Genomic DNA, 15,533 nt, shown 5'->3' with positions numbered 1-15,533 from the left:
CAACCGATAAAGGTAAATATACATGACATATCCAAATGTGGGCGGAGTTTGTCTGGGGCAGAAGTTGGATGGGTGTGGCAGATGGGAGAAGTCGAGGGGGTAAGCAGCCGCAATGCGTTGGGGAAAATCAATTTCACATAAAAAATTCAAGCAAAATTTTATGCCAACCTTTTTTTTTCTGCTGCTGTTTCTGTCAAGGCTCAAGTAAAAGTTATTGCCCATGTGTGTGTGTGCGAAGTGCATGTGTGTTTGTGTGGCGGCATGTGAACTTAATGATTATGCAAATTGGCCTATAAATCGATTGCCAATCGTCGGCATTGCCACAAATTGCCGTTAGTTTTTTCCACAGCCCTGATAACGACAAAGTTGAAAGGTATAAAAAGAACTTTGGCTATATTTTCATAAATAAACATTTTCTTTATTTTACGAATTTCTGTTGACTTAGAAATCACAAAATAAAAAAATAATATTTCAGAATCAATTGCGTATTTTCTTAGCCAATTTAAGGCTCAATATAAAAAACCTCAGGCACTTTTCTCTTAGAGCCCTTCGAGCTCGTCAACGCACTATAAAAATATCATTATCAGTGCAAAAGTTTGCTTATCAAAGATGACTCCGACAACAGCAACAGGATACAAACACAAAAAAAAGACAAGAAATGTTGGGAAAAATGTGGCAAGAAATTTGCATATTCCACAAGACACGAGGCAGAAGCCAAAGACACGCGGCTGCCACTGTCGTTGAAGTTGAAAAATGAAAGGCCAGGAAAATTGAATTGCCAACTGGTCGTCTGGGTCCCTTCCCCCTTTTTTTGATTTCCCATCGTCTCACAGAAAGCTTATCATTAAATTCAAATATCAATCAATTTATCATAAAAAGAAACGGAAGCGTCAACAAAGAAGCCAGTTGAATGGAGGAAAAGGGGAATTATGGGACTGCATCTGCCAGCAGGTTGAAGGATCTCCAACTAATGCAATTGGCAAAAGGAAAGAAATGTCTTAAAAAAGGATGGATATTGGTAAGGTCATTAGTGCTTCGAAGATGAAGTGAAGATACATTAAAGTGTGGCTTAAATGGAATCAAAGAACATTACTTAAATGGCAGTGGATAAAATAATATTTATTGGCTTCTTAATAAATAATAATCTAACCCAAAATAGAATTTAAACCCTTTACAAGTAGCTTTAACTCCTGGCACTCTCTAGCCGCAAAAACGTCCGCCCCTAAAAGGCTTCGATTACCAGTTGACACTTGTGTCTTCAACTCCTTTTAAGCCCCTAAGTAAATTATTGCTAATGGCCTCCATCGACGTTTTGGCAAAGGGATTGCGATAGGAATCGTTCCCCAGCAAAGTAATCACAACATTTGATTGATTGAAATCAATTTCCCGTCAGAGACATCTGTGAGTTGTGTGTGTCTCTGTGTGTGATTTCTGGGTGAGTTTGTGTTTATGCATATATTTCCTAGCTTTTGGTTACTTTCTCTGCAGTAACACTCAGAAAAACGCTATAGAACTTTATGATCACATTGACTTAGGGTGGATCTTAGCAGATATACTCATAACGTGTTAAATTCATAAACCTAAAGCGGCCAACTCTTGAACCATATTGATTTGTTATTAATATATAAAATATCTGTTTATTTATAAATCTGTTTTTATTTGTGTTTGGTGAGGTGTCTGAATTTACGTTTACCATTAGATAACGATATGCTTGAAATCAAACAGGGTGAATGGCAGCCCCTTTCTCCATTTCTCCGATTCTCCACGGGAGTTTCCATAGATGCCGAGAGCAGGCAAGCGACAAGCTCAAGTTAAAAAGCATCATTCCCCCTTTACAGGCCCCAGACCATGACATTCACCTGGTTTTCCCTATAGCCATAATCTATCTGGTACATCTTTGAGTTGCTGCTTTATTCCGCAAAATTAATTTCAAATGAGTGGCTGACTGTCATTATATAGAGTCATATATATGAATAATAAATGGAAATGCATTTGTCTGGAAATCTTAAATACGCTCCATTCCCAATTTTCGCCCACATTGTTGGTTGGAAAAAGCAAAACAGATCCAAATACGTGGCTGGGATTTTTATAACCAAATCAGGACAAGACCAGCCACCCTGAGATACAGCTGCTTTTTGGCATTGCTTTTTATTGTTTTTTATGATCATTTGTATTCATCAATTTTGTATTGATTTGGCCGGGGAAAGCCAAGCTGGAAGACGAAAAGGAAGCGTTTATATGCCAAGGCAGCGAAAGGATAAACAAAACTTGGCAGAAGCCAATGAATTCTGATGTTTTGTTGCCCGTTTCGCCCTTTCCCAGGACTTCTCCGGTCCTTGGCAATTCCGCACAGCATCTTACGAATTTATGAGCTATAAAAACATCTGCCCGAACGGACTTCCACCACTCCAACTCACCCTCCCACAGCCCCCCTTTATTTTCCCTGTGTGGTAAGGACAAACAAAAGTAAAGTGCTCCACTTTTTGATTACTTTTTGTTATTGTTTTTATGATTTTTGTTTCCTTTACTTTGCTTTTATTTTACATTTTTATAGTACTTCTTCCGGAGTTTGTGTGTCCTTTCTGTCTTTCTTTACTCGCGTAATTTTAATTAGGCGCCAAATGCATAATAAAATAGATATTTGTTTTCCAGATTGGGGATGAGCATGTGTGGATTGATAACACAAATGGATCTGAAAGCTGAGTGGGTTGTAAAATAATATTCTAAGGGATTAATAAAAAAAATATATAGCTAAAGTTCTACATAGTGGCATTATTAAGAGCTTGTAAATTCAATAATGAAAAAAATCTCTCATTTGGAAATTAAAGATTCAATTTAAATGTGTTGCCTTCTCGTTGGCAGAGTGCAAGAAAAAGGAAACTCGCGGTTAATACAATTTATTGAATTTATTAAGTTCCGAACAGACAAATATGGATGGTAATTAACTTTTAACCAGCAAAGAGAGCAGACTGAGGAAAAAGCCAGCTATATTAAATATTTAATAAAGCTGCGCGCGCATATTAAAATTGCATTAAAATTGTCAGTGGAACTCTTTCTCTTTTTTTCCTTCAGAGCAAATTAATCCATGAAAAGCCAAAAAGGGGGTTGGGGGTGGTGAATGAGCGGATGAGCGAGGATGCCAAGCTGAGGCGGGAAAGCGAATAAAAAATTGAATATGCACCCAACGGAATAACTGAATTCATAAAACGCATCGCAGGCGAAATGAAATGCGGCAAAAATGAAATGTTAACAACGCCAAAAGCCGAAAAGTAGTTCGCCCATTTCCCATGGAAAATAACGAAACGAGGCATATATAAATAAAAGAGGGCAAAGAGACTTTCGGCGACATCAAAGTTATTGACAGCTGTAAAGTTGGTGTAATCTCTACTCCCATTCCCGCATGGTAAAATGTCAGAATTCAATTAAAATTTTATGATATGCACAAAGCAGCAAAAAGCAGCGACTTCAGAGGGCGTAAAAAGTAGAAAAGGAAAGTTAAGCAGGCGAAGGGAAAGTGGGAACATTTTCCTGTCATAATGAAAGCAGCTGCATGCCCGCTCACACACTTGCACTTTACCTCACATACACAAGCATATAGACACACACACACATACACACTGGCAAACGCTTATTGAGGCCATTGGCAGTTTTCCCCGCTTTTCCCCACCATTATGCGCTTTTGCCAGCTTTTCTCTTTACTTTGTGGCGGCGACAACTGCACAGAAGTGCTGCGCATTTTGATATAAATTTATGAATACCCTACCCGCAAGCTGAATGGCATATTGAGATTGCTGTAGAGCATTATAATTTTATCGAGAAGAAATAAATATATGGAACGTTGGATTTTATTCTTATAAGTGAAATAAGCAGTTTGTTTTAAGTAGAGACTATTGTTAGGTAAATAGTTATATTAATATACTTCAATATATATTTACAAAAATTAAAATATTGCATGGTCAAATCATAAATCATAAATACGAAGAGAATTTGAGAAATACATCCAAGCGAAAAGCACATCCTTTAGCCACTACAGCCGATGCCAAACAGTACTTGCCAGGACAATCTCAATTTTGTTTGTTGCTATTATTACTGGTGGCCATCTTGAGCATCATTTGTGCGGCGATTTTTGTGCTGAGCTCTTGGTTTTTGCGACAGAGAAAAATAAAACGAAAATAGCCATTAAAATGATGGTTATAATTTAGCTAACCATTTCGGCGGGCATTGTTTTGTTGCAGGGCCAGCTGCTAATGCGGCTTTATTGTTATGGATGTGATAGTACTTTTTCGCATTTCTTTCACAGGACCATTGGATGTGCTCATGTGAACGAGGATATGCAAATGGGTATGTTAACAGGATGTTGCAGCATGTTCGTCATAAATTCTGTTGGAGGAACGTTGGAGTGAGGGTCACAAATCGACCATCTGCAGTGACCTTTCAACTGGCGCCCATAAAACTGTCTCTCAACGGCCTTCCCACCCACAATTTCCCATCCTTTTTTTGGCCACTTTACAACTTTAAGACCACGGACCGGGCCGAAAAGCGGATGCGATAAGCTTAACCCATCCGCACTCTCAGCGGAGGCATTGATTACCAGCGGCCCAAATAAATTACGAGAGCTCAGTTCTCTGGTCCAGTCAAATGGCAAACTTTCCCCTGCAACTTTCACTTTGGGAACTCTGAGTTGGGGAAATAGAGAAAGCAAAAGCAGCCATCGGAGGCGGAATTTTTCCGCTCTATTTGCGCCGCACAGTGACTGCCAAATATTCACTGCAGGCACCTCAGACAACGGAGGAGTCTTTAAGAGATAGCCAACGATTTTGACTGCCAGATACCCATTAGTTAAAATAAAATATTTTATTTATAAGAACATTTAGGAGGATTTACTTGAATAACAAATATGGGGCTTAAATTGTTCTGAGAGATTAAAAACTAAGGTTATACGAGGTGTGTTCAAAAAGTAAGGTGACTCTTCAAATTTCGCGAATTTCAAATTTTTCGATTATCGATTTTTTTGTTTTGTTATATTGGTACACTCTTCCCTAACATCTGTACCAAGTTTCAATGGAACATCCTCTTTTGTTTGGTTGTGAGAGGCGTAAAGTTACAAGTTGTTTTGCGAGCTCGGCGATTTTTGCTATCGAAAAAATATGGATCAAAAGATTTGGATTTTTTGGCCAAAAACAACACCACAATAATGCCTCAGCCACCATATTCACCGGATTTGGCCCCATGTGACTTTTTTCTTGTTCCCAAAACTGAAGATAATGAAAAATTTGAAAAATGAAATTGACATTGAACAGTAAAAGGTTTCGATAATCGAAAAATTTGAAATTCCGAAATTTGAAATCACCTTACTTTTTGAACACACCCTTAATTAAAAATATTTTTATGATGATTTGTCCCTTGAACTTACCGATAAATGGAGTCCTAAAAAAACCAAAAACCAACTTTGAGCTGCCATTTGCCATTTTCCAGGGCCATTCTCAAAAGCGTCTTAGGAGCGATGGGCGCGTGACAGGCAGAGGGGCGTGGCAAATGATGCGTGAATAAATCAGCTCGAGTTGCAGGCACATGTAAGTAATGTTTCCTTGGCCAGACACGAGCCCATCCCTAAGCTTCCGTGGGAATGTGTTCGAGGAAATGACACAAGTGAAAATATTTCAAACACTTTGGCCCGAAGTGAGCAAGGAACTTTCCCCGAGTGCGATTGCGATGGTATATGTGGGTATGTGGCATCGATTGAATTGTCTTCACGGCTTGGTGAGCGGCTTACATGACTTAGCCGGAGCTCTGATTGTGGGTGTGAGCGTCTTATTTACTCACACACCCCCACTCTCTCCATCCGACTGTCCTAAGCCTTTACTTTCGCCTGCCTGCACTTTCTTCTAATCAAGTGCTCACTTCCGTTGAGTGCATATAACATTTAAAACTAGCTCGAAGGTCAAACTATACTTGGATTTGCTTAAGCAGAAGTGTGCAAATTAAGGAAAGAGTATTTATCATCTTGTACAACCCTTTTCCCTTCTGGATTCTTGACCCTTATCAGATCTTGTAACCATATTAATCTCACATTCCTTACAGATTTCTCTACTCGATTTGCACATTTGATAATTTCTGACTGCGAATCGAAATCAATTTGCTGACCATCAACGCCCATGAGGTTGAGGTCTCTTGCCAGGTCTGACCTGAAAAGCCTTTTAGCCCAACAGTTGCCTTTTCCTCCGACCTCCGCACAATTTCCTCCCAATTTCCCGCACCCATCCTGTAGATCCTTGACTGTGCTGATTATTTTATGCCTGGACGAACGGTCAGACGGTGTCATGTTGTTGCCGGCCCCTTGGATTTTTGATAAATTTTCCATATCGTTAGCAGCAGCAGCAGCTGATGAGGAACGGGGGGTTGGCAAGGACCCTTTCAGGGTCCGTTTTAAAGGGTGCTTTCTCCCCATTTTTCACTTGCTCTTTTTTGAGTCAGGCAAGTTGCACAATTTGTTGTAATACAATATTTTGGCCATTAGGAGCCAGAAGTTGGGAACAGGCAAATGGCCACTGACTTTGTTTGCTCCGCAATGTTTGCGCTTTTCTGTTTTTCTGCCTGCCATTTTCCTTACAGTTTGAACCTTCGTACGTTCCGCAAGTGGTGGGTGGAAAACTGAGAAGACTGAAATGCAGGAATATCGAGTTCAAAAAGAAAGGGTAAAGCATTCCTATCTCTTGAGGACTATTTGATATTTAAAAGAAATCAATATTACAGTAATTTAAGTTAAAGTTCTTTGCTTAAGTAAAATGCTCTTCTGTTTTCTTTATATAATTCTTCTATCAAAACAAGGTGCTCACCCATATTATATGTAATTCATGCCTTCAGTAAATACAGATAACTTAAATATTTATATTTTATTCCTTTAGGGTATCCCACCACTGCCTCTTAACATTGCTGATTCACTCAGATTGCTTAGGATTGCTTTTGGTTTGACCCAATCGTAATCCGACCAAGTTGAGGAATTGTGCTTCGAACATTTTTGGGCATAGCCAACACATCTCCTTCATCTTCTGTTGTTTTTTTTTCGTAACCTCCCTAACTCCCAGTCGTTGACTGCTTAATGGAACGTAAAGTCTGCATGATTAATAGACGTCAGTCGGTCGTTCGTCTGAGCCTCGTCAGACATTAATGCTAAGTCCCACCGAAGCCCAAAAATATACACTTTTTTGCTCTCTCTACGCTCTAATGATTTCAATAAAGCTACAAGAAAGAAAAAGCCTTAAAGAAGTCAACACACGGGTCTTTTATTTTGTTTCAATTTGCTTAGGGGCGTTTTCTGACCGGATCGGACAAAATTGAACCGAACTGAACTGAAAAACTGGCTCCCAAACTGTTTGTCTTGTCCTGTGACATTGTGTGCTTCTTGGCCTCTTTTTGGCCTTTTCTGACATTTATTTTAATTGAAATGTGAAAATTTTCCTATGATTAGTATCAGTTTTCCAATAGAAAGTCAATATTAACATATAATATAAAGTGTTAACCTAAACATACACTTTTAAATTTAACACAAACTTAATACACAATGTATGTAAGCACAGTTTTAATTTAAAAATCTGAAATAAGCACTAGTTTAATATTACCATATTATCATCACTTTATGAAATTTGTAAAATGGAAATTAAATGCTATTTTAAGTAAAAATAGTTATCTCTAAAGGAAAAATTCCATCCACCAATTTTATATTTATATTTAATGCTCCAATAAATTAGACATCAAACACGTTTTATGCAATTTGTTCCGTCAAAACGCTGTCACCGAAAAGTGCCATGAAATATGTACGAATGTTTTGGATTACTGTTGATGAACATTTGCACTCCCCCAATGATTTATTTGAGTTTGAGGCACCTTTAGTACCTGCTGCTTATGTCAACGACAATAAATAAAAGTAGAGAAAACAACAATGAGAAAAGAAAATAGAAACAATCGAGGGGCTTCCATCAATTGGGCAAATGCAGAGATAAACTTCAACAAAAGCTTAGTGGCTCAAAATGTTTTTGTCTGGCAAACACAGGACATTGATACATCCCTCTGTGTGTATGTGTGTGTTTGCATGTGTAAGTGTTTTCTATCTATTGCAACAATCTGTGTGAGTGCGTGTGTGAATAATCAAAACATATACAAAGCAGAAGAAAAAACACTAACCCACACAGAGACTCAGTTGCTTTGGCCATTGTGGCGACACAGTTTTATTTAAACAAAAGCCTACTTGAGCTTATGCTCAGTTTGCCAGCAACAATTTAATGGCAATGTACGGTTGTATGTATTAGTTTCGGGGTATTAGTGTGTACACATGTAGCCCATAATGCCAACATATGCATCATCTGCTGGGTAGCTATTTGGGCTATATAAGTTTTCTATGCAAATGTGCGTTGCAGATATATATTATATTTTCAAAATATATAGAATTTTTCGAATCCTCGAACTTTAACTTATAGCTAAATATCCAAGTTTTTAGGAAGTTCTAAATTTCTAAAATATAGCATACTTAGTTGGGTAAATATTTTTCTCAGAACTAATCAGAACTTGTTAATCAAACTTTTAAAGCTTCAAGAGTGACACGTTTTCGGAACTCTTTGAAGCCGCAAACATAATTAAATCGACATGAAATACCAGGAAATATGTATAAAGAGAGAAAGGCCACCGCATTCCACAAGATTATTTTGACCCCTGACGATTTGTTCGCTTTACTTTTTATAAAGTGAGTCAAGGGCAATTCTTACTATGGGCTCGACTTGATTAATGGGAAATTGTGTTACCGGCTAATGAGGGGGGTTGGTAGCAAATGGGCGATACGGATGTATATATTCGTATGTATATTTATATATAGATCTGTATAAGTATAGGAGGAAGCAAAAACAGGTGAAGCTGCTTTATTTGCGACTAAGCAATTTTTTGCAAAAATTCAATGAGAACGAGCTGAATTTCCAATGAAATTTTAACGAATTTCATATTTACAGTTAGCCCGGAGTGGTTGGGAGACTTGGGAGGACGCTGTCAGAAGCAATCAGGCTGCAGGCGATGCTTGGCAATATCAAAGAGCGTATTAACATGCAAAGCAGGGCCCACAACCGGAGTCAAAGTCAGAGCACAGAAAAAAAAATCAAAAGTAGTAGGTGTGGGCTGAACAAAAACCAAAAAACAAAACAAAAAAACAGACTGAAAAATAAAAAAAACGCGAACTTGACTTGCCACAGAAGGCGCAACAAAATTGAAAACCATTAGGATTAATGTTTAGTTGAAAGATTTGCGCGTTAAGCCATTTTTACATGGCTGCCTTCGGCTGCCTCCGATTGCTAATGTAGTTTATGTGTAGGAGTGAGTGGTTGGCGGCATGGATCCATGGATTCTTCGAAGGCTGGTTGGCTCTTTGGCTCCAAGGGAGTATCCCTAACGCTAACTGACGTTGGCTTCTGCTGCGGATGCTGTTACTGCTGTTAGGCTTAAGGCGAGACGCACAAACGACATGTAAAATGTGACATTTTAATGTATGCAAATGAGACGTTGAATTAAGCCAACTCACCCACTCGCACACACACACACAGAGAGGGGACGAGGAGACAGGATAACAGGAGAGATGGATATAGGAAAGCAAAAGACCTGCAAGGATCCCCGCTGGTGTGCAAACATTCACTTGGCTCCATATCCGTTTCCGCTGTTCAGCATGTCCCCATTCCGTGTGCTTTGCCTTTTGTGATATGATTTGAAAATAATGAAAAAACAGTTACTGTCTTCTTTCGCAGTTTTGGCCCCTTCTTCTTTTTAGCCACTCCCATTAGTAACCCCCTCACGTTCCAGTCTTGGCGGAAATGTCAACTTAACTGGCTGGAACCCCAAAAAATGCGACAAAGGGCAACACCAGAGATTATTGACAAAATATTCTAGATGAAGATCTTATGAAATTAAAAATACCCAGTAAAAAGTAGCAATAAAAATAACCATATTAATGAAACCTAAATATATATTGTTAATAGGATAATCGCTAGTAATAAACAATCAGAAATTTAACCAAATTCATAAATACGTATACAATAAGATATTATGTAAACAGTGTAACTAGCCATCTAGCCAGTTTTTCACAAAAAATAAGAAATAAACAAAGTACCCATAATAGAAAAACCCCTAGAGTGGACTTCTTGTTCAATTTATTAATTTTTATTCCGCCGGCGTCCCCCAATTTGTCCTTATCGGCCCTTTTGTCTTTCGCCAATGAACTTGTTCGATTGTTTTGGTCTTTGGCTTTCAATTTGTTGATTGTTTTCCTTGGGATTTTCTCAGGAATTCGCTTTGAGGCAGCTGGATTTCCGCCCACAGAAACAATGCTGTAAAAATGTTTGATTATGAAATGCGTAAACTTTTTGTTTCTCTCAGATTTTCTGAGAAATGCTGGGAAAGCATTTAAGATATTTGTTACTTCACTTGAAAGTTCATGGAATATTTCTTTGTTGGCGATATAAAAAGTATTGCTTTTTAAGTGTGTTGTTTGGTGAAGGGTTTGATTGAGAGAAATAACAAACTTTTTGAAGATTATAAATAGATTTTGATAATAATAAATATTAAGGTGAAATCAGTATATTTTTTCTTTCATAATAAAGATTAAATATGGTAATCACAAAGTATTTCCTAGTCAATTGCCATAGAACCATTAACCAAATATTCTATTTGAATAATTTAGAGCTCATTTGCCATTAACCATGATTATAAGCTGAAATATTCCCTTTAGTTTATCTCATGGGCAAACTTGTATAATTAGATCCCCCATTTAAATTAATGCTCCTCTCTTGACTCTGGATAAGTTAGGCACACATTTGCCATTAGTTATTAGCTTGGGCATACCCCTGGAGCAAATATTTGTAAATAAATAAAACTGAAAAAAGATGCCCACAATCCTGCCCTGGAATTAATTATGAACCATTTAAACTGTGCCCAAAAGAACCTTTTATGCATTTGGAGAGAGATTTATAACTCACCGATTAGGACTAGTATCACATGTAGGATATACCAGATCTGCAAACTCGTGGCCGCTGTCCTTCCTGTGGCCCATTTTCTCGCTCCCGGAGCCTGTTGCTCCACCCTCAGTTGCTGGTGGCATTGGTGGTGCTCAGTTTTATGGTGGTGCGGCAGCTGGTGCTGGGTAAAGGGATCCGCTGCACACATCTTTGCCTCCGTTAAATGCCCCAAATGAGCCACGCCCACACGCACTAATGTCTTTATTAATTTCGGTGTGAAAATTTCACTTATTTCATTTGGACATTAAGTTGTTGTTCTGGGGGTTCCCTTTTAGCGCTGCCTCTGTGCGGTAATAAAATGTTGGCTATTAATCACTTTTAATCGCGACGCGAACGAAAACAAGGGAAAAGTTAAAGGCAAAAACTATTAAAGGACCTGCTTGCCCCCAATTCACTTCTTCCATCATATGGAGCGGCATTGCAGTCAAGTTAAAGACATAAATTTTCAAGCATTTTGGGCAAAGATTAATTACACAGCAGCCTTTTCTCGGTTCCGATGCGGGAAAAGCGTGGAAAAGCGGAAAAGCAAAAGAAAGACCTTGCCACATAAATTCAAAATCCAGTTCCCACTCTCTCCTTAACCTTTTGGTTGATTTAGAGCGTCAGGAAAACGCTTGCCAGGCAATTGAGTTGGTGACTCGAAGTTAAAGTGGCAGGATGAATTAGAGTTTCAGTAAAAAGGCGAAGTCTTTTTTAAAGAATGGAGGAGAAATTTCATAAAATGGTCTAACAAATATATAACTAACAATGAAATTAGGAAGCATTTATCATACAAATAACTTTAATGCTTAATTCAAGCAATCAGATTGGCAATTAACATATGATGGTTTATTGCTCTTCATTAAATGACCATTCCAAGACTTTTGTTTAGTATCGAGATCGAGCCTTCGAAAATTACTCATATATCAAAATGCGGAAATTATGGGCTCATCTGAGAAATGCATTATATCGAAATTTATTGGCAATTTGGTTATTTATTTCCAAATTATTATTTTATTAATGACAGCAATTAAGGTGAATGAAAATTGGACAGATAAGTTGAATAATACCAAATTCAGGTCCATTAAGATGAATACTGATCAGAACAATAATAAATGCCAATCAAGCCTGAGGGTATTGAAATATATAAGCACTACTCAAGAGCATCTAGATAAACAAGAAATAAATGTGTTGTATTCAAAAAAAAAAAAGAAATGATGTACCTTTAAAAAACAGATTTACATTTGCTTGTGCTTTTTCATATTACAAGCATTTCGGCATTGTTCGGAATGATTTATGGGCTTTCACAAATCTAGCAACAACAGGGATAATTAACAAATATTTATAAATATTTATAAATATAAATATACTGTCATGCTCCGACAGCTAACAATAACATTCAACTTTTCCGCTCATTTCCGTGTTTTTTTTTTTTTATAAAACATTCCACTTCGTTTAAAGCCAACAAAGGCTGGATAAACACAAATAAATAGCTAACAAGTCAGGTGCAGATAATAAAGCAACAACACCAGAAGCTGTTTTTATAATTACAGCAATAATAAAATCGCGTACACCCGCAAAACCAACAACAATGACAAGTGGAGCGCCTAAAAATATGCACCACGAAATAAATGGCCAAGACCCAGCCTTATATACAGGACATTATATTTACTCCAACCCGCCCAAGCAACATAATTAGCCTAAATTGAAGCAGGAGCCAGAAAAGAGAGACGGCACAAGCGGGCAGACAAGAAAAAATGACAAAATATAATTAAAGATTAAAATGTTCTCTGGCTAAAAGTGGAATTTATGATGGCAAATTTTCTACTTGGAATTTTCTAGCGAGACTCGGTAAAGTCCTTATGTGTTTCGCTTCTCTTTTAATATTTGATAAAATTTACGCTAAAACGTAAATATATATGCATGTACTGGTATTTTAAAGATTTTCGGAGGTTTTCTAAATTAATATTACATCAACAAATATAGAGATGCGTTTGTGACATTTTTTTTATCAAAATTTCTTTAAAATTTGTTCTTCCTTTTTATTAAACCAAAAGTTAGTAATGTTAAGCCAGACTTGTAATTTTTAAAGGTTATTTTAGAAAAGGACCAACTATAAAAACCAATGATGCAAAAGTTGTGCCGCAGCTTTTACAGGGATTAAGTCTTAGTTTCCCCACTATTTTTATTCTTTTGGCTATTTTTAATTTTGGTTAGGTTTTGGGGTCGTCGGATGATTACTCCTTGTGTTCTACTTTTCGCGCTTTAATTAACCGCAACCGCAACAGTTTTCTCAGTTTTCCACAGCAATAACAACAAATGCTTGACAAATGTTTGCGGCACGCAACAAATGCGGCATTTCCAGCTAAAGGCTCAGAGATTTCTCATTTCCACGGCATGCACTTGCTCAGATTTGCCTTGAATTCGTTTCTGTTATTATTGCTGCCACACTTGCACTTTTCCGTTTTTATTTGTGTAGCATTACGGGTATTTTCCTCCTTTTTTTGTAAACACGATATTACTTTTAGTGGCCACTCACACACACACAAAGGCACACACGCACAAGAGGTTGGCGAGTGTGCGTGTTGTTCGGTTGGCTCAGTTTTCAGTTTCGGGTTTCGTTGGGCTCTTTCAAAAAAGAGGGGTTTGAAATAACGCGCGCGACAAAAATAACGTGCGTTCGCCTCAAAGTTGAAATTGCGACTAAAAAAAACTTAAGGTCGCAGAGACTAGTACTCTGGTGGCGCCATCGCACGGCCAAGCTAGGAAGTTTCCTTGGTAGAACGTCCTTTGCTAAGCAAAAGCGAGAGAGCGAAAGCTCTGTGTGAAATGATTTGCTCTTTTGCTCTCTCTCTCTCTCCTTTGTTTGTTCCATTCCCAAAAGTTACAGATAACAGGGCTAACTTTAACAGCGAACTTTCCTATAATAATGTGGTATAGATATGGATGATAGCATTAGGGACTTATGTTAATAAAAGGCACTTAGCATAACAGAGCTAAGAAATGTATTTCGTCTTTAAGTAGGCAGGAACCAAACACAGTATAAATTTAAAAAACTGATTGGTCACGAAATAAAACTGTTAGTGTTATAAATATTTATATAAAGGAAACTCTTAATTTAAACACAACTATAAAGCTAGCATCTTCATTTTAAAAATATTAAAAGTATTTAAGCCACTATTTTAATAACAGAAACTGCATTGAGCAGGTTAGTTAACAGTTATATGTTGGTAAAATATTCCTGTTAACTTGAGATATTTTAAAATGGTGCGGTTTCATAACAAAGGGATTTTTCGGAGTATAGGAAAGACTGTAAGGGACGCGCTTTTGTGATACTGTTAGTTGCATTTCATATTTGTATATATCTTTAATAGTAAAAATAAGTATGATTTTAAATCCCGCGATTTGTTTCTATTGTTAATTAATAAATCAATTTAAATGGATTATAAAGCTCACCCAAAGCCATTACTGCAGATAAGTTAAACTTCTTAACCCTTTCTTACAACTATTACGCTTTTATTGACCAACAAAATTTTCAAGGCTACCAAAAAAAATGCAAATAATGTGCACATTATTTTCTGGTGCTCAATTAAACGCAATTAAACGAAGGACGAAATAAAATTGTATATGCAAATAAATAAATACGAATACATAAGCGCAAATGAGTGTGAATGTGAAAATCAAATATAAATGCTGCTTTGCTTAATGAAATAAAATGTAAATTTAACTGTCACTGTAAACCACTTAAAAATAAATATGAAAAATTATCACAATATTTAATGAACCAACAGACCAGAAAGCCAAACTCCAACTGATGACATCGGTGCGGAGGGGTTGGGGAGTGGAAGGGTTTTTAAAATTATCCCTGATATATGACTTTATCTATGCGATGCACACAACCGAGAAGGGGGGAAACTGGGGGTTAAATGAGCGACTTTTGTTTGCCCAACAGCAATGACAATGAGCAAAAATGAAATTCAAATTGAAAATGAAAAATAATGCAAATAATTGCACTTTGTGCGCATTAATCGAGTTAAAGTTTCGTTTTGCATGCGAAATTTAAGAATGGAATAAACCGAAAACAAAACTGCAGACCTTTTCAAGGTTCAACTCTGGTTTTTTGGGCCATCTTGTGTTCTTCCTCCTGTATTTCCTGGTTTTATGCCCTTCCATATGCAAATGCTGACCACTGCTGTTGCATATCTTGGGTTCACTGAGAAAAGGATTATAAAATATTAATTTTAATAAAATGTTGAAAATGTAAAAAATGCAAATTAAGTTCACCAAAGAGAAAATGGATCCTATGATTATGTTTGAGGTACTAGCCAATTTACCAATAGTAATCCTTAAAAATTGGCTACTTTGAAATACACAAATATTCGCTGTGCATTTTCCCAGTGAAAGAACCTTCTCTTCTATCTGGAAACTCTGTCTGGGTCAGTGGCATTTCACTTCATTCCTGTGCTAGGTTGAAATCGGTGCAGCACTTGAAATTTTTAAGCTTATGTG

At 37.3% G+C, this 15,533-nt stretch overlaps 1 protein-coding gene across 2 annotated transcripts in view; it reads right to left on the bottom strand.

Annotated features, from left to right (window-relative positions):
- The window catches only part of LOC108118482, a 33,636-nt gene extending 19,930 nt beyond the window's left edge, over positions 1-13,706 (bottom strand). The window contains exons 1-2 of one of the 2 annotated variants that reach the window (XM_017231214.2): positions 12,248-13,706; positions 11,007-11,328 (exon numbers count right to left, since the gene is read on the bottom strand). In XM_017231214.2, the coding sequence (XP_017086703.1) occupies positions 11,007-11,193 (187 nt within the window). In that variant the 5' untranslated portion in view covers positions 11,194-11,328; positions 12,248-13,706. The remainder of the gene's footprint in view (positions 1-11,006; positions 11,329-12,247) is intronic. The other variant, XM_017231216.2, reaches the window with a different exon arrangement.
- Positions 13,707-15,533: the final 1,827 nt, after the last annotated feature.

Source organism: Drosophila eugracilis, unplaced genomic scaffold, assembly GCF_018153835.1.
Source record: "Drosophila eugracilis isolate 14026-0451.02 unplaced genomic scaffold, ASM1815383v1 contig_1197, whole genome shotgun sequence".
In the NCBI taxonomy this organism is placed as follows: domain Eukaryota; kingdom Metazoa; phylum Arthropoda; class Insecta; order Diptera; family Drosophilidae; genus Drosophila; species Drosophila eugracilis.
Note: the sequence above shows the minus strand (reverse complement) of the source record. Positions and strands in the feature narration are given on the sequence as shown.